A 23,540-nucleotide genomic window follows, 5' to 3' on the forward strand; every position below is an offset into this window, starting at 1 on the left:
CACTGCAAGTACAACAGAGGGGGAAGGGAAACCTGATCATTTCTATGTACACATTTAGAAAGAATGAAGGTTATTTTATACACATTCTTATTTACAGTTCACAAACTACAGAGGAAGGGAGCTTTGGATCATAAGTGTGTTATTGAGATGCTCTTTTGTACATCAAGTTATGTTATTGTTTCTGCTTCCACTGGGTGGTGGTAGATTTCATGTCTTTCTAGTGAGTCAATTTCCCATTGGGATAGAAATTAGTGGCACAGACTAGTGTGGTTTGTTTATTTACAAAACATGCACCAGTCCTAATAGCCTGGAACACAAAGGGCCAAAACTACACATCGACTATTCCAATTGCAAAACCACAGCTAAGACCCAGCAGCTCAAGCCCTGTTAGCAAGGAAAGCTCCCTTCTCTGTCCCATTGGGCTCAATCTCTGTGCCTTTAGCACATGCGGTCACTTCCCCTTTCTCTGCCTGTGTCCAGCACTATTCATCTGGAATCCCCTTAGCCCAGAATTACCATCTTAGCGTTTTGTCACAGGGAGCTCAGGGACTGTTCTGCAACACAGAGAGGTTTGACTCAGACAGGTTTGACTAGATGCTAGTCTCCATCCAGACAAGAAGAGTGTCCCTATCCCTATCCCCTCAGAGACTATCTGGGTGCAGTTGTTGTGACCTGCCTTCATGGGATTCTTTTGGGCCAGGCTCTTTGTGTTTATACTGAAGCTGTCCATAGAAAGGATTAGAATGCATCAGTAATTCAAAACATGTGTTTCATTAACAGCACAGCCGTCTCACGGAGTTTCATTCTGTATTATCATAGTTGCAGCAGCAGTAGCAAGGAAACTTTTTAAAGGATCCTCCTCCCTGGAGTTACAGGATTATGGCCATTATCTAAAGTCCCTGTTAAAGATCACTTTAAACAGCAGTTTTCAGAGTAGCAGCCGTGTTAGTCTGTATTCGCAAAAAAGAAAAGGAGGACTTGTGGCACCTTAGAGACTAACAAATTTATTTGAGCATAAGCTTTCGTGAGCATCCGATGAAGTGAGCTATAGCTCACGAAAGCTTATGCTCAAATAAATTTGTTAGTCTCTAAGGTGCCACAAGTCCTCCTGTTCTTTTTTTAAACAGCAGTGTTGATTTGAAATGCAAATGAAGTCAGGAATGTTGAGACTGCAGAGGCTGCAATTTCTCCCTTGAGAAGCTGTTCTATCTAGAGCCTGTTAGAGGCTGTTCCCACCTGTTGGGCTGGTCCCATCCCTCCTTGTATCCATCCATTGAGCTGTACTGAAACGAACGCAGGTTCACTGTCACAACGGTGTGAATGAACGGCTGCAAGTGAGAAGAGTCAGATACCTTCATCCCAGACTTGCTAATCTTCAGCTTCTGTAAGCTTGTTCCATCACAACAACTCTTCAGACAAAAGATACAAGCGTAAGTAAACTGAGCAAAACACGTTTAAACAGTTACATGAAAGCGACTTTTTAAAAGTGGCTAGAACTGTTTGGTCCTTGTCTTTTAATTAAGGCTGTCAAGCGATTAAAAAAATTAATCACGATTAATTGCAGTGTTAAACAATAATAGAATTCCATTTATTTATATATGTTTGATGTTTTCTACATTTTCAAATATATTGGTTTCAATTAAAACACAGAATAGAAAGTGTACAGTGCTCACTTTATATTTATTTTTATTACAAATATTTGCACTGTAAAAAACAAAAGAAATAGTATTTTTCAATTCACCTAATACAAGTACTGTCGTGTAATCTCTTCGTCATGAAAGTTGAACTTACAAATGTAGAATTATGTACAAAAAAACCCTGCATTCAAAAATAAAACAATGTAAAATTTTAGAGCCCGCAAGTCCACTCAGTCCTACTTCTTGTTCAGCCAGTCGCTCAGACAAACAAGTTGGGTTACAATTTACAGGAGATAATGCTGCCCGCTTCTTGTTTACAATGTCACCTGACAGTGAGAACAAGCGTTGGCATGGCACTGTTGTAGCCAGTGTCGCAAAATATTTACGTGCCAGATGTGCTAAAGATTCATATGTCCCTTCATGCTTCAACCATGCTGATGATGGGTTCTGCTTGATAACGATCCAAAGCAAAATGGATCAGCGCATGTTCATTTTCATCATGTGAGTCAGATGCCACCAGCCGAAGGTTGATTTTCCTTTTTAGTGGTTCAGGTTCTGTAGTTTCTGCATTGGAGCGTTGCTATTTTAAGACTTCTGAAAGCATGCTCCACACCTCATCCCTCTCAGATTTTGGATGGCACTTCAGATTCTTAAACCTTGGGTCGAGTGCTATAGCTATCTTTAGAAATCTCACATTGGTACCTTCTTTGCGTTTTGTCAAATCGCCTGTGAAAGTGTTCTTAAAAAGAACATGTGCTGGATCATCATCCGAGACTGCGATAACATGAAGTATATGGCAGAATGTGAGTAAAACAGAGCAGGAGACATACAATTCTCCCCCAAGGAGTTCAGTCACAAATTTAATTAATGCATTTTTTTTTAACGAGTGTCATCAGCATGGAAGCATGTCCTCTGGAATAGTAGCTGAAGCATGAAGAGGTATACGAATGTTTAGCATATCTGGCACGTAAATACCTTGCAACGCTGACTACAAAAGTGCCATGTGAACGCCTGTTCTCACTTTCAGGTGATGCAAATAAGAAGCAGGCAGCAGTATCTCCTGTAAATGTAAACAAACTTGTTTGTCTTTGCAATTGGTGGAACAAGAAGTAGAACTGAGTGGACTTGCAGGCTTTAAAATTTTACATTGTTTTGTTTTTGAGTGCAGTTATGTAACAAAAAAAATCTACATTTGTAAGTTGCACTTTTATGATAAAGAGATTGTACTACAGTACTTGTACAAGGTGAATTGAAAAATACTATTTCTTTTGTTTATCATTTTTACAGGGCAAATATTTGTAATTAAAAATAATAATATAAAGTAAGCACTGTGCACTTTGTGTTCTGTGTTGTAATTGAAATCAATATATTTGAAAATGTAGAAAAACATCCAAAAGTGTAATAAATTTCAGTTGGTATTCTCTATTGTTTAACAGTGTTTAATTGCGATTAATTTTTTTGAGTTAATCGCTTGAGTTAACTGTGATTAATCGAGAGCTCTACTTTTAATCCTTTTAGCTACTTTATTACGCATGTGCATCAAATATTTCCCTTTTAGGGACTGACCAGCTAACGCCTTTTTATAATTTTGTTAAGTCGACCAATAAAAATTTATGGTCAGATTTTCTCCCTCTGTTAATAGTTTGTATCTACCAGCAAAAATAACTGTAGGAAAATCCAATGTACTGTAGGAAATGAAATGGCCGTGTTTACTGGAGGTGACCCAGAGGCTCCTGGGACATCATATTCCATTTAATAGGCTTGGTTCATTATGTATCCAAAGAGGAGCTTGTTGGCTGGTTTGTGAGGCATGTACAATATACAGGCATGTTAAAGTTCTCTCCTGCCTTGCCCATACGCTCCGCCCACTTTTTCACTAAAGAACTAGTAACTGCCATTTTGCTGTATTTCCTCAGCTGAGACAAAATGAAGGCCTATGAGGCACATATCTAGCAGCCACAATAGGGCATGCACCCTGAAATGGAGTCCATTTGACTGTTAACCAGAAGATGGTCATTTTGAAAAACAAAGAGAAAAAAAAACTAAGGACATATTTTTCTTTTCCCTGTAAGCAGAGCAGAGCATATCTACTATACAAATACGTACGTGCTGCTCATTGCCTTGGAAACATGTATATATTACAAGATTTTACCTTGCATTTCTATGTATTGCCATGAAATGATGATAAAATCTAGAAGCATCAAGCACACTATATGCTACAGGAAATTAATTAATCACTTACCTTTATTTGGAACAGCACCTTTCCTGCAAGCTCACTGGGGGAGCTTCCCAACTGCCATTAGAGAATCAAAATAAAACTAAATGAAATGATTCAAGTGTCACCTTCGAAAATCAACAATTGATGAGAGTGGGGGAGTTATGAGAGTTCCATTAAATGTAGTGAGTATTCTGGAGTCTGTGATTATAGCGATGGTTTAGCGGGTCACACGCTGTGTACCTCTGGAGGTGCCAGAGGGGGTTTCACATCCTTCCAAAAGGTAAACTACCTCCTCTGAAACAGGTTAGTCTGGAAATAACTCAACAGCCCAAGGAACACTCGTGTTCTTCCACACATCTTGCCCAGACAATAATGCCCCTCCTCCCACACACTAAGGTTCCCTTTCTTGGTTCAATGCTCATTTATTATCCTCCACAGCAATAATTATACTAGGACAGTATAGTTACAAAATCACTACAGAACAACGGATTCTGAGTTAGGTATCAGAAAATTAATTTGGGTAGCCTAAGGTTTGACTCAAATCTTTCTCCAAAGGTTGAACTGAACTGCATTTGTTTAGAGCTTTCGGAGAGATTAAGTAACTTTGTTCCCCTTTTCTCTTGTGCCTCTGGAATTCTTGGTTTCATCCCCTGATGGAGAAACAACAACATATTGAGACAGAGGCTGCTCTTTTGGTATTTCCAACCCAACCAAACCAAAGATGCCCTGGAAACCTGACGAGGAAAATAGAGCTCAGGAGATTTCTAGACCAAAGGGGTTCAGAATAAGTTGGGTCCCCCTGGAGTTACAGAGGTTCACCGGTTGCTATAAGTCTCCTAACGTGCTATGCCATCTGGCCGGCTGATCTTCAGTTCCATTAAAATCTCAACCTATTTTTCATGTTGAAATAAATACAGTACATGTTCTGACATTTCCCCTTCTTCCCTTTCCTCTCACAGGCTATTTGCGGCTAAGTGCAGCGGCTGCATGGGGAAGATTGCCCCAACAGAATTTGTGATGAGAGCCTTGGAATGTGTTTACCACTTAAGCTGCTTCAGCTGCTGTGTCTGTGAACGGCAGCTGAGGAAAGGAGATGAGTTTGTTCTGAAGGAAGGACAGTTGCTCTGCAAAAGTGACTATGAAAAAGAAAAAGACTTGCTCAGCTCAGTGAGCCCCGATGACTCAGACTCAGGTGAGCTCTTCTTGCACCTGTTCCAATTGATAGTTATGGACAGGCAAAGCAGATGGAAAAGTCAGACCCATCCTGAACCATAGACTCACAGGCGGTGGAAGAAGAGACCACAGGGGCCAACCATTCCGTCTGATTTTGTAGACCACTCATAGGTGCTCTTTCTTTCAGACTCCATTGTGCTGGTGCCTTGACCCCTTTGCCTTTCCAAATTATTGCACTGTCTGTTAAGAGCTATCCCCAAATATCTAGTTTAGATCTTTCCTTTCTTAGCTTCAGGCCATTACTCATGGTCTTTATCATCTTAGTAGAGGACAAGAATAATTTACAAGTTGCTGAGATCCAAATAAGTGATATTGTTGTATAAAACCAGGAATGGGTAAATCTGTCTGGTTTGGGTTACCCGGGGCCTGCCCCAAAGCCTAATGTTGTCAATGGGAGTCTTTCCATCCATTTAAATAACAGATTGGGGTTGTATCATACACCCATATTTCCTACCTGAGTATAGACAACTTGCTGTACATGCACATACATACAGGGTGTGTTATACATGCAGTATGGTATGAGGAATACTCAGAGCTGGTTTACAGAATAGACTTAAAGAAGTGATGTAATTTCCCAGAGTTCTCTGAGTTAAGTGTCTCTCTGCCAGTCACTAAGGATCACTAAGAAAAGGCACAAATGCTGAACTTGGCATTCCAGTTGTGAAATGTGTGTAGCACTGCAGCACTGGCAAAAGCAGTGGCTTCGTGTCCACTAGGTCAGTGGCTCTCAACCTTTCAAGACTACTGAACCCCTTTCAGGGCTCTGACTTGTCTTGTGTACCCCAAAGTTACACCTCACTTAAAAACTACTTATTTACAAAATCAGACATACAAATACAAAAGTGTCACAGCTCCCTATTACTGAAACATTGCTTACGGTCTCATTTTTACCATGTAATTATAAAATAAATAGATTGGAATATAAATACTGTACTTACATTTCAGTGTATAGTATATAGAGCAGTATAAACTGGTCATTGTCTGTATGAAATTTGAGTTTGTCCTGACTTTGTGAGTGCTTTTTATGTAGCCTCTTGTAAAACTAGGCAAATCTCTAGATGAGCCGTTGTACCCCCTGGAAGACCTCTGCGTACCCCTGGTTGAGAACCACTGTGCTAGTGCTGCCTGAGTTGTTCGCTCTGACACTAAGAAAGTCCTGCAGCAGATCGAGGCAGGACAGGGTTAACGTAAAAGATAAAAAAAATAATCCAGACTGGGAATTTTGCCACCTAGAGTCATTTTGCCACCAAATATTTCCACCTAAAGTCATAACATTTAGTTTAGTAACTTCTGTCACACAGAGCTCACTCACCATGCAGATACTTCCAGAAGCTGCACTTCCTGCCAGTTTTAAAGCTGTAGGAGATAAACACAAGTTACAGGAAAAATATAGATGAGAGCCAAGTGACAAGTAAATGCTGAGTTCCAATCTGTCTTCCTTTTTATAAAAAAAAAAATCATGAGAATTATTCCAACCCTCCTGGGTGAGTAACTGTCACAGACCTAAAAACAGGTCAGTTTTTACCAAAGAAGCAGTACTTGAATTGGAATAAAATGAATGATCCCATACCCCATCCTGCTCCGCAGAGCGATGGTGCCCACCCTGCAAAAAGAGAGATTCGGGCATTTCAGTTTCTTCTCATCAGTTCATTGATGTTAAGGCCAGAAGGGACCTGGATGATCACCAGTTATGAGCTCCTGCATAGCACAGGCCAGAGAACTTCACCCTGTAAATGAGGGAACCCTCCTTCCCAGCTACATGAGTAACTGTTCTCAAGCCCCGCACTTTGTTGTTGGGTTAGATTAGCCCATCTTTTACAAAGACATTTCCATTCTCTCATCTCTGCTTCTGGTATTCCACTAGCAGCAGTGTAATGGGGCAGGTGACATAACGGCCTGGCCTCATCCCCCAAAAGTTCGAGCCCTGTCACAAGTAACCAACAAACAACCAAATCTGCATAGAGCATGTTATAATTTTACAAAATCGGGCCTGAGCCCTCCAATGTGGATGCTTGTGATTCAGTGTCCCAATCCTTGGGAAATATTCATACCTTTGAACCCTCGTACTGTGAGACTCTGTTCTACTTCCCACAACTGTTTCTGGGGAACCCCTTCCATTTCTGCCTCCCCTTTAGTGGTCCTCTGGAAGAAAAAGCCCAGTGGCTTTCAATGCACTGTCCCCTTATGATGTCTTTGAGAGCAGCTGATTGGCCTGGCCCTTGCATCTTGAATTACAGCGGGGAGGAGCCTACTCCCTTCACCCCATCAAATTCCCAGGAAAGATTTTCTAGGGAATGAGCAACCCTGCCTTCCCTCCATTCTGAGCCAGGGGAGCACCACCAGACAGTGAGATGAGTGAGTTAATACGTCATGCTTTGATCTCCACTCAAGCATTTGCAGCTCTGGTTTCAGCAGAGATCAAGCTCTAGGCCCACCAGCATTTGCAATTCAAGAAGACATGGGATTCCTCTTTGCCTTATCCATTCATCATGATTTGAAAATCCTGCACAGCTGATGTGCCAGGCCGGGCTCCCAGGCTTGAGACACATACAAATCATTGCTAGTAGACATTTTCTCAGAAATAGATAAGTGGTTCTAATGACTAAGAAAAACAGTGATTATCATTCCATTAAATGTACAAGCAACATGGATATTTGCTTCAGTTTTATGGGGAAAATATATTATTCCCAGTTTAACTCGGAGCAGTTCTTAGCCTTGATCTTTGCTTTGAGACCCACATCCGCCAGGTTGTTAAAATTTTGTATTTCCATGTCAGGAATGTAGTGAGGCAAAGGTCACTGCTACCTCAGCAGGATGTGCAGCTCTAAGCCATTTCTAGAGCTGGGTTTTATTTATTGCCAGACCATATTTGTAGACCCTCAGACTCCTCACTCCATAAACCTCAGTGTGCAGGTTTCTGGCTTCTAGCGAATATGGCCACTAGAATGTATTTATCAAGTGTATGTGGATTCCCTACTGCTTTTCAGATAGGATGTTCTCTCTATGTGAAACTCACTCAGGAATACTCAGGCCTTACTGAGACAAATTCCCATTGAAATCATCAGTCCCTAGTCTTCAATACACACATGTTTCTGCCTTCATCCACTTTCTGCCAAACAACAGCAGTGTGGATGGGTCCCTCCTGCCCTCCCATGCTACATGTTAGCATCACAGCACACAGGCAGTGGTTGCCAGCTGTCAGCTGGCTTCATTTGACATTTACTTCTGAGACTGATGCACGCATCCTCCCCAGCAGAGTCTCCTTGTGTGTCATGATCAAAGGCCCAGGAGGTTATCAGGGAAGCATAATGATGTGCGTTTGAGTTCAGCTTTACTTCCCCATGATACACACAGTAGCAACTCCAGCAGATGAGAAGCATTTTTTTCATTGACAAAGAACCCCAAGCCCCAGCCCACTCCATCCCCACAAGACATTTTTCTTTCCATTATTTAAAACAGTGAAAGCCCAACACTTCCCATTCGGTAGAATCATAGAATATCAGGGTTGGAAGGGACCTCAGGAGATCATCTAGTCCAACCCCCTGTTCAAAGCAGGACCAATCCCCAATTTTTGCACCAAATCCCTAAATGGCCCCCTCAAGGATTGAACTCACAACCCTGGGTTTAGCAAGCCAATGCTCAAACCACTGAGCTATCCCTCCCCCCCAAGCTATCCCTCCCCCCCTCCATCTGTGAGTGCAAATGATTTCACAGAGCTCTGGATGAGTGCATCTTCTTCTCCAATCAAATATTTATCCATTGGTCACAAAAATAACTCTTCAATGAGCAACACGAACCTTCATAAACTTTCCCATAGAAATGGCAGTCTGAAAAGTTAATGATGCCACAGTTACTGAAATGACAGAACTGTTCTTTAATCATTATACAAAAGGTGCCTCTTAAACTGAAATGTACGATAGGTGCATGTGAATCAGCTCCTAAAATGAATTAAAAGTCTAACTTGTTAATTCCCCAAATATGATATTTGAATGTATCAAAATTATAGTTTCTTAATTTTAAAGATCTCCAGAATGTTTTCTGAATGAAAATCAATGGTCTAGAGAAATTCATATAAAAGAGACCTATTTGATGGCAGTGAATGATAAATTTTGGCCACAGATATTGATGTGGACACAGAAGTTATTTCAACCAGGACAAATATAGATAGATACATAGATAGAGACACTTACATATACTTTATATGGACCCATGCCTACACACACCCCTAGAGGCACATGCACAGGCAATACATAAAATCATAGAACCATAGAACTGGAAGGGACCTTAAGATGTTATCGAGTCCAGTCCCCTTCCTCACGGCAGGACTAAGTATTATTTAGACCCTTCCTCAGAGGTGTTTGTCTAACCACAACCTCAGTAGGCAATTTATTCCAATGCTTAACCACCCTAATAGTTAGGAAGTTTTTCCTAATGTCCAACCTAAACCTCCCTTTATGCAATTTAATCCCATTGCTTCTTGTCCTATCCTCAGAGGTTGAGAAAAACATATGTTCTCCCTCCTCCTTGTAATAACTTTTTACGTACTTGAAAACTGTTATCCTGTCCCCCCTTAGTATTCTCTTTTTCAGACTAAACAAACCCAGTTTTTTCAATCTTCCCTCAGAGGTCATGTTTTCTAGACCTTTAATCATTTTTGTTGCTCTTCTCTGGACTTTCTCCAATTTGTCCACATTCTTCCTGAAATGTGGGGCCCAGAACTGGACACAATACTCCAGTTGAGGCTAATCAGTGCAGAGTAGAGCAGAAGAATTACTTCTCGTGTCTTGCTTACATCACTCCTGCTAATATATCCCAGAATGGTGTTTGCTTTTTTTGCAACAGCATTACACTGTTGACTCATATTTAGCTTGTGGTCCACTATGACACCCAGATCCCTTTCTGCACTACTTCTTCCTAGTCAGTCATTTCCCATTTTGTATGTGTGCAACTGACTGTTCTTTCCTAAACCGAGTACTTAGCATTAGTCCATATTGAATTTCATCCTGTTAATTTCTGACCATTTCTCCAGTTTGTCCAGATCATTTTGAAATTTAATCCTATCCTCCAAAGCATTTGCAACCCCTCCCAGCTTAGTATCATCCGCAAACTTTATAAGTGTACTCTCTCTGCCGTTATCTAAATTATTGATGAAGATATTGAACAGAACTGAACCCAGAACTGATCCTTGTGCGACTTCACTCATTACATCCTTCTAGCATGATTGTGAACCACTGATAACTACTCTCTGGGAACAGTTTTCCAACCAGTTATGCACCCATCTTATAGTTCCAACCAGTTATGCACCCATCTCCATCTAGGTTGCGTTTCCCTAGTTTGTTCATGAGAAGGTCATGCAAGACAGGTTTCAGAGTAGCAGTCGTGTTAGTCTGTATTCGCAAAAAGAAAAGGAGTACTTGTGGCACCTTAGAGACTAACAAATTTGTTTGAGCATAAGCTTTCGTGAGCTACAGTTCATTTCATCGGCTGTAGCTCACGAAACTTATGCTCAAATAAATTTTTTAGTCTCTAAGGTGCCACAAGTACTCCTTTTCTTCATGCAAGACAGTATCAAAAGCTTTACTAAAGTCAAGATATACCACATCTACCACTTCCCTCCTATCCACCAGGCTTGTTACCCTGTCAAAGAAAGCTATCAGGTTTGTTTGACATGATTTGTTCTTGACAAATCTATGCTGACTATTACTTATCACCTTATTATCTTCTAGATGTTTGCAACTTGATTGCTTAATTATTTGCTCCATTATCTTTTCGGGTACAGAAATTAAGCAGACTGGTCTGTAATTCCCGGGGTTATCCTTATTTCCCTTTTTATATATGAGCACTATTTTTTGCCCCTTTCCAGTCTTCTTGAATCTCTCCCGTCTTCCGTGACTTTTCAAAGATAATTGCTAATGGCTCAGATATCTCCTCAGTCAGCTCCTTGAGTATTCTAGGATGCATTTCCTCAAGCTCTGGTGATTTGAAGACATCTAATTTGTCTAAGTAATTTTTAACTTGTTCTTTCCCTATTTTAGCCTCTTCTGATCCTACCTCATTTTCACTGGCATTCACTATGTTAGAGATCCAATCCTTACCAACCTTCTTGGTGAAAACTGAAACGAAGAAGCCATTAAGCACCTCTGCCATTTCCACATTTTCTGTTATTATTTTTCCCGCCTCATTGAGTAAGGGGCCTACCCTGTCCTTGGTCTTGCTCTTGCTTCTAATGTATTTGTAGATGTGTAGTGCAGTGAGAGAGATTATTGAGGTTTTCCGTAATATGCAGAAATGCAGAAACAAACAAGTTAAAAGTTACCTCTGGGGCTGCAAAAATATTAAAAACAACCAATTTTAAACTACATAGATTTGATTAAAAGAACGTTTAGATTTTTAATTACATTTAAAAACTGTGGTTACCTCTAAGGCTGCAAAAGAAAGAAATTTTCAATATAAAGTCATATAATGTACAGCATAGAATAATCAACAGGACCTGATTCTGCAAATGTTTAAGGACACTCACATCAGTAGTCCCTTTGACTTCAGTTACAAGTACATGCATACTTAAGTGCTTGCTGGATTTTGGCCTGGCGTTTATGTACAAGGTCCCATTTAACATGCTATCATCTGACTGAGGGTTAATTTTAAGTTTTAAAACAAATGAAGGGTAATAGCCGATTTCATTATTTTAAGGGCGTGTATTATTACTCCATGAATATATCCTTTCAAAAGTCCTGTTCTCTTAGCAAACCAAAGAGAATGTTCCGATAGTTTTCGTTTCTTGACAGTTAAAAGTGATGATGAGGACGGAGATGTTAAACCAACCAAAGGACAAGCAAACCAAGGAAAAGGGAGCGATGATGGGAAAGACCCAAGGAGACCCAAACGACCAAGGACAATACTTACAACACAGCAGAGAAGAGCATTCAAAGCATCCTTTGAAGTGTCTTCAAAGCCATGTAGGAAGGTAGGCTCTTCAGCAGAGACCCACAAACAATCTGGTTTTCTGCTGGTAGCCCATAGAACACAATGCCAAACTCCGTGGAAGACCCTTACACAAGGGAAATATTTGGTTGCTCAAAAATTTGCTAATAAAACATGAACTGATCATTTACCATTAGAGTCTCAGGAAGCATCTGGCCCCTCCAACACTGAAGAGTGCACATCCCCATTCCTGTAGTTATTGTTCTAGTCCTGGCTTTACTAAATGTAATCAGGATGTTTAGTCATTTATAGCAGATAGGACTGTGGAAAAAACTATTTGCATCACTGGTGAAACTGATGGAAAAATTACCTCTTTGTGAAAGGCAACATACTTTGCTGTTTCCGCTCCATTTTTTGGCTGTCTGAAGTGTATCTTCACTGTGAAAAAGTAACATTTACCTGCATCTATAGAAAATGTGTCACTTGGGATAAGTGTGATGTGTCTCAGGGTTGCCATTTGCCTTTGTTCACAGTGACAAATAGTGTTTATTGGCCAAAATATCAAAATTTTATTCTTAGCCAAATTTACAAATCAGCGTTTCATAGATTAAAAAAAAAATAATGGCATGATCTCTCTCCTGATCCACCTACTTAGGTGTAAGTTAATTCTTCTTTAAACGTTTCTGCTTGTAGGTCAGAGAAACACTAGCAGCTGAAACAGGACTCAGTGTGCGAGTTGTCCAGGTCTGGTTTCAGAACCAAAGAGCAAAGGTAGGTTGTTTGTCCACATCTCAAAAGTAGAGCCTGAAGCACATGTACAGTATGTCCAGCAGCACCAGCAGCCGTGCACAGCTCTCCCCTTTTGCTGAGAGGTCTGTGTCACCGAGATAACGGTTTATAAAACCGGTTTGTGAGGTGTGGGCTCCTCACAAGGGCATATTTCTGCATGGGCCACACAGACTGCGATCATGTAGGAAGGCCCCTTTCCAGACATCTGCAGCTAGAGTAGAATGGTCCAAGCAATGCTAGATAAGAGCTAGTTTGTATGTGCAAACATGGAACTGCAAACCCAAATTTATATGCTCAGGAATGACAGTTGATCCCCTGGTAGGGTGTACAGGAATATACACACTCTGTATTGATAGGTTTGACATTTGTACAGAGTTTTGTAACTAAACCAGCTCTTTCCATTCAAATCCATGAGATTATCCTGCGTTTCCTATTTTATTCAGATGAAGAAACTAGCACGGAGGCATCAGCAACAGCAGGAGCAGCAAAACTCTCAGCGACTAGGGCAAGGTAAAGCCATATTTGTGATGGAAGCAAGGAGAAGGGAAGGGGTTTTGTGGGTTTATTGTAGCGTGTGTGGGAGGGTACATACAATCATGTGCACATCCATACAGATGATATCATAGAATCAGAGAATATCAGGGTTGGAAGGGACCTCAGGAGGTCATCTAGTCCAACCCTCTGCTCAAAGCAGGACCAATCCCCAACTAAATCATCCCAGCCAGGGCTTTGTCAACCCTGACCTTGAAAATCTCTAAGGAAGGAGATTCCACCACCTCCCTAGGTAACCCATTCCAGTGCATCACCACCCTCCTAGTGAAAAAGCTTTTCCTAATATCCAACATAAGGCACTTCCCTGCCCCAAAATGCGTAGAGTCTAATTGGAAAGAAGACACAACAAGTGGTGGAAGATTGATGAGGCTGATGTAGAATGATTAGACTTCCTAGTCAGAGTCAGGGCCAACGGTTTGGGAGGACCTCTGATTCGAGGGAGACATTCGCACCATTCATTCTGCCCTCCTGTTCCAGGAGCTAGGAATCTCTTAGCAAGAGATGAAAAAAGATGTCTTTCTGATTGTACCAGACCTCTGTCATTAAGGGTCCAAGTTTTCACTTAATCTGCATCCACAATCAAGACCAGATTTTCCAAGGAGCTGTGTGGGAAACCTGGCCACTGACTTTGCTGCCTAAATTATAGTTGAGCTGTTTTGGAAATCTGGCTTTAACTGACCCGCAGGACTTAACACTGGGATTTCCTGCTGGCTGAGTTGCAGCTGAGTAAATGGTAGTTGGGGAGCAGCAATCTGCTGAATGCCTAACTCTGCCTTTGTGAAACAGTGTCCTGGTCTCTCACATTCATCCCCCAGTGGGCAAGTATTTCCAAGCGCTGTTGGTTTCTGAACTCTAGGCACAAACAGAACGACTTGGTCATCTCACTGGGTGCTCTGGGCTTTCCGGTAGTTCCTTTAAAATCTAACTGAAATGGGTCAGGGCAGTTTGGTTCTTTCCCACAAAATGAGATTGAGCTGCTGATTTTTCCCAGGAACAGTGATACTGCAGTAGAAGGACCTGGAGAGCTGGACAGTCTGACAAAACTACAGATCTCTGGAGGACACATGGTTTCTAGCAAACGGTGATCACTTACTACACTGCCCTTGACTCCTCAGCATTAATACCATCATGCCCTGACCCCACGGAGAGCCCAGGGCTGGTTGGTCCTAAGAGTGTTTTCACTATAGTAGAAGTTTTAGTAATTCCATCTCACTACTGGCCTCGTGTTCCAGTGTAGCACAAAGTGGGCAGTAAGCAGGGTATAAACCCCATGTGTACTGCTTCAGGGCTAAGCTGTGAATGGATTCTGCTGTTTGTTTTGCAGAAGTAATGTCCAACCGAATGGAAGGGATGATGACATCGTACACACCACTTGCACCACCACAGCAGCAGATTGTAGCAATGGATCAAAGCAGCTATGGCACGGACCCATTCCAGCAAGGTCTTACCCCTCCACAGATGCCAGGAGACCACATGAACCCCTATGGTAAGGCTCTCCACGCAGCACCACACCGGGAGCAGCAGTTATCTGTTTGGCAGTTCAGACTGCAAAGGTTCAGCCTAGTGATTTATTTTTTCTGCGATTTGTGCTAGAGCATATATTGAACCAGCATCGTTCTTTCAATTTATTTATATGCACAAAAATGGGTAGGAGAAAACCTGTTCCAGACTCTAGGCACCCTTAACAAATACTTCAAAATATCGTTCTTAACAATTACAAACGCAGCAATGTTACCTCTCCCCCCACCCCCAACAGAGTCAGCCAAGAGTGACCAAACAGAAAATGAACAGCACCAGCACCCTCCTCCGCCCACCTTCACAGTCCTTCCCTTTCCCCCAAAGCTCAGAGGAAAGCAGGCATTTTGCAGCATGCTCCAATAGAGGGAATTAATCTTGTGGTCGTCAAATGCAAAAATTACCGTCTCCATAAACTCCCTCAAATTGTATGCTCTGAATTGCTAAAGAGCAACTCTTGTATTGCTGCAAGATATACCAGGACAGAATATTCCCTCCCGGACTTATATAATACTCTCTGACCTAACACAATTACCAGCTTCTACCCATTTCCCACTCACCACATCACATGGCCAGGTGTATCCAAACGGCTCCTTTTACATGGTACTGCTAGTGCTACACAAATGTAAAAAGCCTCATGACTGTTACAGGACTATTATGGTCTTGCATTTAAATATGATTTAAGAGGATTTTTCAAACTGTGATGAGTGATCTTGTAGCGCATCATGGCTCAGTTACGTCACTTTAACTTCTATGAAGTATGGGGCACGTTGGTATTGAGATGGATACATGCCTCTCAATAACACTCATTGGAATGACGTGCATGCAGCAGGAGGAAAGCAGACTGTGCTGTGTGCTGTTGTGTTTGTTTCAGAGAGGTGCATGCACACTGGGAAGTTTTGTAAATGAAACAGAATCTGAATTTCAAGTGTATTTCATAAAGAAACTTGAACCCCAAAGGAACTTTGGAGGGGTTGGGTTTGGTGGCTAACATTTTGCCCGGCTCGCTCAATGAATCCACACTAGAGAAATGGTCTGTGCCTCAAATCAAACACAAAATAATACAATGCAACCATTTCAATTGAGTGCTGCTAGAGCACTTTCTGGTGCTCTCCCAGGTGGTCAGTTGACATTTCAGCCGCAAAAGGAGATAAAAGGCAGTATTGTGTCTATTCCAAAACAAAACTCCATTGCATTTGCAGATACGACTTTTACTACATTGTGTCTGTGTGAGGAACACTTTTTCCCAAAGAGCCGTTTCCCATTGTCAGAATTGGGGCCTAATCCTGCATTAATTGGCTACCCAAAGTTTCTGTTGTGGAATGCAAGGTTCCAGCTTGTGAGGAGTGTGTGATCCTCCCTGCTCTCTGTTGGTTGTCTGCTCATGTCAATTAGAGAAGGGTTTTTTATGTGCTGGAGACAGCAGCGTAAATGAAGCACTGCCAGATTTCCTCCTTCTTTGCAGTATCAAAGCCACTGAAACACCTAGAATTTGATCTCTAGTCCCTGTTTAAAGAGCAGGGCCTTGCAGAAAAGTTATTTTATATTAGCTTAGGAAAAGAAAATAAATCGTATTAGCTTTTGCTTTCACTTGTAACAGACAGTGTGCTTCATAGTGCCTGAGAATCCTGAATCTGTATTTCTCTCTCTACACAGAATCAAGCTTAATTTCTACATTTTGTTTGCAGGAAACGACTCAATTTTTCATGATATCGACAGTGATACCTCTTTGACTAGCTTGAGCGACTGTTTTCTTGCCTCCTCAGAAGTTAACTCCATGCAGGCTAGAGTAGGAAACCCCATTGACAGGCTGTACTCTATGCAGAGCTCATATTTCGCCTCATGAAAATAATAAAGAAAAACAAATAGCTGGCGTATCTTTAGCAAGTGACTTTTTGCAGAGCAGACTCTACAGCCATATGTTGCCCAGCTCTTCCTTCACAGTGACTCCTGCCACCTCTGGACTGCCAAGAGCATTTTTAGGAGGACCATATATTAAATAAATAAATCAACCCACCAACCCTCACCTCCCCCAGTCACACACACACACACACACACACACACACACACATCCTCAATTATCCGGATTGGACCAGGCCGAGAGAAAAGCATGGGCAGAATGGAACACCCAGATCTCCAGCAGCCCTTGGTTTGGTTTGAGCTCCGCATTGTAAAGGAAATGACTGTGTGAAAAGCTAGACCTTTTTCCTCCTTTCTTTCTTCCTTTCATTTGGATATTTAAACTTTTTTTTTTTTAAAGCCACTGAGACTGACATCAGTCGACCATATGACGAATAAATCAAAGAAACTGGAGACTCCTCCCCTTTCTTACTGCATGACTCATACTATGTTGTGGATAAATTGCCATTTGAACTGTGAGAAGTTAATGTAAATGTGACGTTCAACATTTGTTTCCTTTCTACACTTTTTCTACATTACCCTCAATCTGCTCCTTAGTTTATAGCCCTTATACTGTATGATACTTAGAAAAACTGGTTAACAATAAGCCTTGTGGAGAAGCCAGTGATTTCATAATTGGAAAAGGACCCTGGAGAGAAGCTGCATGTTAGGGACAGATGCATTTAGATTAGTATTAATCTTGAATAATTAAAACAAAAGGTGCTTACATTACACAGAGCTTTATTTAATTTTTAATGTGTGAGAATAAAACATTTACTTTTATTTGTAAGTAATTCAGTGCCACCTTTCAAGCCTAGAGTGTGATTGGCAACCATGTGTTGTTCATTCTGTTCTGTTAATTTAGGTTTTGTATGAGACATAAATGTGCTACACTCCATTGTCCAGCTGGAATAATTAAGACCTCCTTTCATTAATTTTCTTCCCTTGTCAAGGAAAGTGCAGGATCTAAAATCCTAGCCCAGACCCTGAGAAGTGTCCTGAGATTGCACCAAGTGAGAGAGAACACAGAGCACACAAGGCTCTGTCACGAGCCTGAGTCTGATCTCACTTACGGACATTTCACACTGATGTGACTCTGTTCCCTCCAGCAGTTACTTCAGACCTGCAGTAGTGCAAATGGGAGGAGAAGCGGGCTCATTATGCAGAGATAAAGAGGACTGTCTCAACAGCCCTTGCCGAAGTTTGAGCAGCCATTATAGATTTTTGTAGGGCATAAAACATGACAAATAATAACACTGTAGTTATAAATATTGCCTGCAGACAATAATTATCAGGTGGAGAGGCAGACAAGTATGGCCATGTCTCATAATGGAGAAGACTTAGTGAGGAACAATTTGACAAGGTAATAGAAGTAATGATACAGTGTGTTCAAAAACGAGTAAAGATGGGGTGAGGTGGGAAAGGTTAGGTGAGTCAGGCCCATTCTTAAACAAATGTGTTAAAAATGCTGGCCATACCGGCGAAAACCAAGTTCAACGTGCTGGCTAATTTAACTCCTGGCGTGTGACGCAAGGTGCAGGCTCAGGGGCTGCAGTTGCATATGAGACGCAGTGCACTACGCAAAAATTCTCAAGCACTCAGAGGTGTCTGGCATGTAGCCATGAGGCCCTCCATGCCACTTTGATGGGCCACAGGCAGCAAAGAATAAAACAGACTCAACATCCTAGTTACATTCGTGGCAGCGTATGTATGTTCCAGTTTCCTGGGATAGTAGCACTGCCTGCTCAGGATAGGTCCCAGCTGTCATGGGAGTCTGCCCATGAAAAGTTAAGCACCCTTTTCTGAACCAGAAAAGGCTACTTCTTGCTTCCCAAAGGGGTGAATACCAAGCAGGGCAAGAAAGAGCTGAGCCAGCTGAAAAAGGACCTGTGTTGCTCTATGGAAAATAGTATAACTCATCTGGAAGACAGATTTAAAACAAAAGAGGGCAAGAGAGCACTTCTTACATCCCAGGTGATTATTAACTCTCCCCACTTTACTAAACGGGGGGCAACCAGAGCCACATCTCATCCAGGGGTGGCAAAGCAAACAAAGCTATTCATTCCAAACAAGCACGGGTGGAGCTCAGAAACCATTTTACACCTTTCTTAAAACCCAGCTTCCATCCCTAGGAGAAACACTTGAATTTGCACCTTGGTGAGGTGAGGAAAGGCTCCACTGGGAAAGAAAGTATACTAATCTTGCAGGCGAGATGGCACGTATGGAGGTCTCCCCTCCGCTCTGCTGCCATAGCACAGTGTCCCAAGACAGGCAGAAGGGCCCTGTCTCACAAACACACACCCAGTGTTACTTTATTCTTTCTATTCCCCTCCAGCCCCCATTATTCTGGGCTAACAAAGCTCAAGCCATCCCCTTGCTACTGCATGTAGCTCTCCTACCTCGAACAGGAAGTAGCTCAAACTGCAACCTGCCAGCAGTCGGGGTCAATCACAATTCCATGCATTCTGTAGAGGCAGTTTTGTCTTCTGCAGTGGGAAGCGACTTTACCTGTTGAAGCAGGGGCTTGTGAGCCCATTGGATATCTTCTGCCAATTGGGAGAAAAAGGCTTTACTACCTTTTTTCTCACCCAGGCACCACCAATTTTTCCCCTTATGCTGTACCAAAAAGCACCCCTGCTCACAACAGCTGGTATCTGTAAAGAACTCAGGTGACCTGGACATTTACATTGCTTTAGGGGCCAGAATTTGAAGCATTTCTCATGTGGTACATTGGAAACATTTGTAACTACCCACCTCACAGGATTAATCCAACTCCCAGCAAATATCACTTTTCTCAGAGCAGGAGTGTCTTCACAAGCTCCAACCTCTGATGTTTATGGCATCTATACACTGTCACAGGATCCCACCAGTCAGACCTCCTCTTCTTACCAGTGCAGAATCAAAGGCCATAATTAATTAATCTTGAGACTGGTCTGAGCATTGTACTATGCCCCACAGTCTGGAGACTCCCCTGCTCCATGTCTACCTCTGGTTCTCGGCTGGATGTTGAAAAAATCCATTTCCAAGAAAGGAATCAGCAAGCCTACTTTGGAGCTCAAGTATCGATAACCCTTCTGATGCTCTTTGGATGGCACATTACCACCTTGGCATGTATTGCAATGTAGGTATAAATATACTCTCGGCTGAGCCTTTGGTGTGTTGTATGGCAATGCTTAGCCGTTTGTTCCCCCATATTATGGTCTAGTTGGTGCCAAGCGCATTGTACATTCAATCTCTTGGCCAACATGGCTAACTATATTTCCAGTGCCGGGGTGCATTGATGCCAGTCAAACGGGGGGGGGGGGTGCACTTTTGAAAGTATGGCCAGTCACTTCGAGCAGGCCAGTGATATCTGGCAAAGGCCAAAGTTCATTAAAGCAAAATAAATTTGTAGTACGAATTATCCCACAGGAGCGTGATCATTGTGGTTTTAACCCAGGACCTGCAGTAAAATATTATAAAGCAACCTCTGACCTTTTTGATTTCTGGTTTACTCTTGTATTGTCAAGGGAAATGTCATTGATCAGGTGAAAGTAAAATGTGTAATGGGCCATACAGCAGTAATATCTTACCCTGAGTCACATTGATAAATTCTTGCCCAAAACTCTTAGCATCTGGCACTTTCACGGAAACCACAAATAGTGATTGTACATATGGGAGTTTGAAGGGTAGAGGTCGTGACAGCAGTTTATTACGTGTACCTTACAGTGATAATTCTCTCTAGCAAATTAACCTCGCTCTAGTATAAATACATCAAGTGAACTCTTCATAGCATTTCAATCATGCTGTTTTGGCTAAAGAAGGAATACAGGTTAGGCTAAAGCAGTGACAAGATGCAATTAACTAAAAGAAGATTGATTAAGTTTGTGTTCACTCAATAATATTTAACGAAAGGTTATCATAATGTGAACATGCTAAATGATAGCTTCCTCCGAAGTCTGTATTGTGCAAATGATCAATTCTGTGCCCAAAAGTGATGCTAGCATACTGCAATATTTTCCTGCTGCCAAATGCGGTAACTGATTGATGCAGTATTTAGCCCCTGTACTCACGGACCTGCATATGCTTTTAACCTAGTAACTAGCGTGTTTCCATTTCATAGTGTCACTGCCAATGGAAGAATTCCCCCACAACGTGCAGCTCATCTCAGGGCTACACTAACCCCAGTCTCAGTATGAGGCTGAGGAGAGGGATTTACTTTCCAAATAATTGGCTTTATGGTGTTAAATGTGTTTCATGTCCAACAAGTAGGAGATAATTATGTTGCTGTCAGTAAAATAACTTTTGGTTTCCATCTCTAAGCTAAAACATGTCCCACGAATCTTGGTCTTTTTTCTTCTTTAAATGCTTTGTCACCAAATGTGTCCGCGTTCTAAAGCCCACTTGCTGCTAACCATGCACAAGGAGTGAGCTCAAGCATGCTCTCAGTGGCCACTGAATGTGTTTCACTCTGCTCAATGTGCAGTGTGAATATTGCTGCTGACGGATAGGCACTAGCCTTCTGAAAGACTCCCTCTCATGAAGCTGGCAATGTGTCCACTCTGCAGCACAGTCACTGGTTAGGGAGGCACCTTCAGCCTGGTAATGCCTTACAGAGTGGTTGATGTAATCCACTTCCCTTTCCTTACTGGGTCCAGGATTCCTCTCCACCTTTTCTAATGATCAACGATATTTCCAGCCATACCCCTCATTCCACCCAGAGCATCATGGTGTCTCTGCTCCTGCTGGGCAGATGGGCCATTCAATTTGTGACATCACCAAAAGTTCCATGGTGATGTCATACTAACAATAAGACTTCACTACAGGACCAAGGAGAAAGAGAAGCTTCCTCCAAGCACAAGGGTTGGTCACAAGAGCAAAAGGGAAGAGAGGACACATTAGAGATTGCATCACAGCCCTTGGAGCCAGTTCCAGGTACACAATGCTACAAAGTTCCCATGTGCTTTACCTCTCTAGCGCCTGAAGTATTTGGGAAGTGTTAATGAGCAGCTGTCATTGTGCATCTAAGTCCCACTTTAGTGTGCCCTCCTTTCCTAGCACAGTGCCGCTGGGCGGCACAGATTGCCCGACTAGCACATCCATAGCAACTTGAATTCAGATCAAGTTAAGTACTTAGCCCACCATTCAGCAAGGTACTTCAATACAGGCTTATCTTTAAGAAAGTTCTTAAATCCTGTTGGCTTCAACAGGACTCAAACATGTGTAAGTGCTTTGCTGAATGCAGGGGGATGACTTCATGCTTAACTCCCTTGCTGAATTAGGGCCTTACTGAATAACTTGGTAACCTCTAAGTATAAGCACAGAATCATAGATTGATTTGCTGATTCTACTGCAGGCCTTCCTAATGGTACAGCATGGCTGCTCTTGGGTTTGCACAATGTTGTTTTGTTTAGCAGTGACTGTGAAGGGACTTCCAGCTATTTTGCAGTGGGAACTCTGTTTTTAAGTGGACACCCTTTTTTAGCTGTGTACGGCTGTATTACTTGTATATTTATATATTCTGTATTTATGTTACCAAAATGTAGTATTTTGTAGCTTTCTGTTACAATTTGTTTAACTTGTACAAAATATGAATATGCTCCCTCATACTTAACCACCTGCCTTTCACAGTAGCTCCCTGCCCCTCGCTCTCTGTGTTGGTAACACGCCACCATAATGTGTGTAGGTTGGATTTTTTTTTATTTAATTACTTGTCATTGTTAAATTATTTATTAGTGTTTTTTAAATTTCATTTCACTGCATTTTTTTCCTGCCACTGTCACCTGGCAGCTAAGGTATGTGAGATTCTCATACATTGCGTTTCTGCCCACGAAAAAAAAGAGATTACATTTCAGTATATTTGTAAATAAAAGCAACCTGTAAACAAACCAGCCGTCTCCTCAGTGTGCAGTTTTTGTTTCTTTCGTTGCAGTCGGGGGGGTGTGTGTGGGTGGGTGTGTGTATGTGTGGTGGACAGTGGCACTGTGTGCTCATGTGGGAATTCACAGGGAACTCGCCACCCTTAGTGTAGCATTTGACTTGTACGGTGAGTGAATGTAGCACTGGGGAATGTCAGGCATAGCCTGCGTGACCACATTCTCCATTTATCCTTGGCGCAGATACAGCACAGGCAACGCTAATGCAAGCTTCCCTCCCGCTGCCCTCCACCATCATTTGCAGAGCCCACCTGTCACGGCAGGAGGAGAATGTCGCTCCATGGATCCTGGTTCTCGGGCTCTCTGATGGGACTGCCCTGGGATGGAGGTGTGTGGTGTGGCTGCATCCATTAGGTAACCAGACTGAGCCAACTAATACCCTTGGCATGCTGTCCACTGCAATGATGGGGCCTTTTAACACAAACCATCCTGGGCCAGGGTGGGATCCAGCTGTCACTTCTGGTGTCTATGCCCCAAGCACTGGTCGTCACTCAGAAGTCATTGGTTTTTCTGATGAATGCATGGGAGAGAGGGGAAGGTGGAAGCCCCGCTGGCTGGAGAAGAGGGATGCACTCTGCATCCTAAAGCGAGAAGGACAAGGTCTATCTTATTGTCCTGGTAGCAGCACAGCGAGGAGCCCTCTTGACTCCCCTAGTCACGTACATCCAGCCTCTCCACAGGACGGGGGTGCTCAGATCTAGACAGCCACAGGTTTAGAGCCTGAGGTCTCCCAGGCAGAAGTGCAGCACGCGCACTGGGGGGCACTGCGCACATATGGGCCCAACAGAACTAACCGATGGAATCCAGGGAGAGACGGCCTGGCCAGGTGCCACACGGGAGCCTTGCAGCTCTGAACAGGGG

General features: G+C 42.4%; 1 protein-coding gene across 1 annotated transcript in view; it reads left to right on the forward strand.

Annotated features, from left to right (window-relative positions):
* The window catches only part of LMX1B (LIM homeobox transcription factor 1 beta), a 129,197-nt gene extending 106,573 nt beyond the window's left edge, over positions 1-22,624 (forward strand). The window contains exons 3-8 of the mRNA XM_038374282.2: positions 4,815-5,047; positions 11,874-12,052; positions 12,703-12,780; positions 13,242-13,308; positions 14,675-14,836; positions 16,554-22,624. Coding sequence (XP_038230210.1) covers positions 4,815-5,047; positions 11,874-12,052; positions 12,703-12,780; positions 13,242-13,308; positions 14,675-14,836; positions 16,554-16,711 — 877 coding nt within the window. The 3' untranslated portion in view covers positions 16,712-22,624. The remainder of the gene's footprint in view (positions 1-4,814; positions 5,048-11,873; positions 12,053-12,702; positions 12,781-13,241; positions 13,309-14,674; positions 14,837-16,553) is intronic.
* Positions 22,625-23,540: the final 916 nt, after the last annotated feature.

Source organism: Dermochelys coriacea, chromosome 16 (assembly GCF_009764565.3).
Source record: "Dermochelys coriacea isolate rDerCor1 chromosome 16, rDerCor1.pri.v4, whole genome shotgun sequence".
In the NCBI taxonomy this organism is placed as follows: domain Eukaryota; kingdom Metazoa; phylum Chordata; order Testudines; family Dermochelyidae; genus Dermochelys; species Dermochelys coriacea.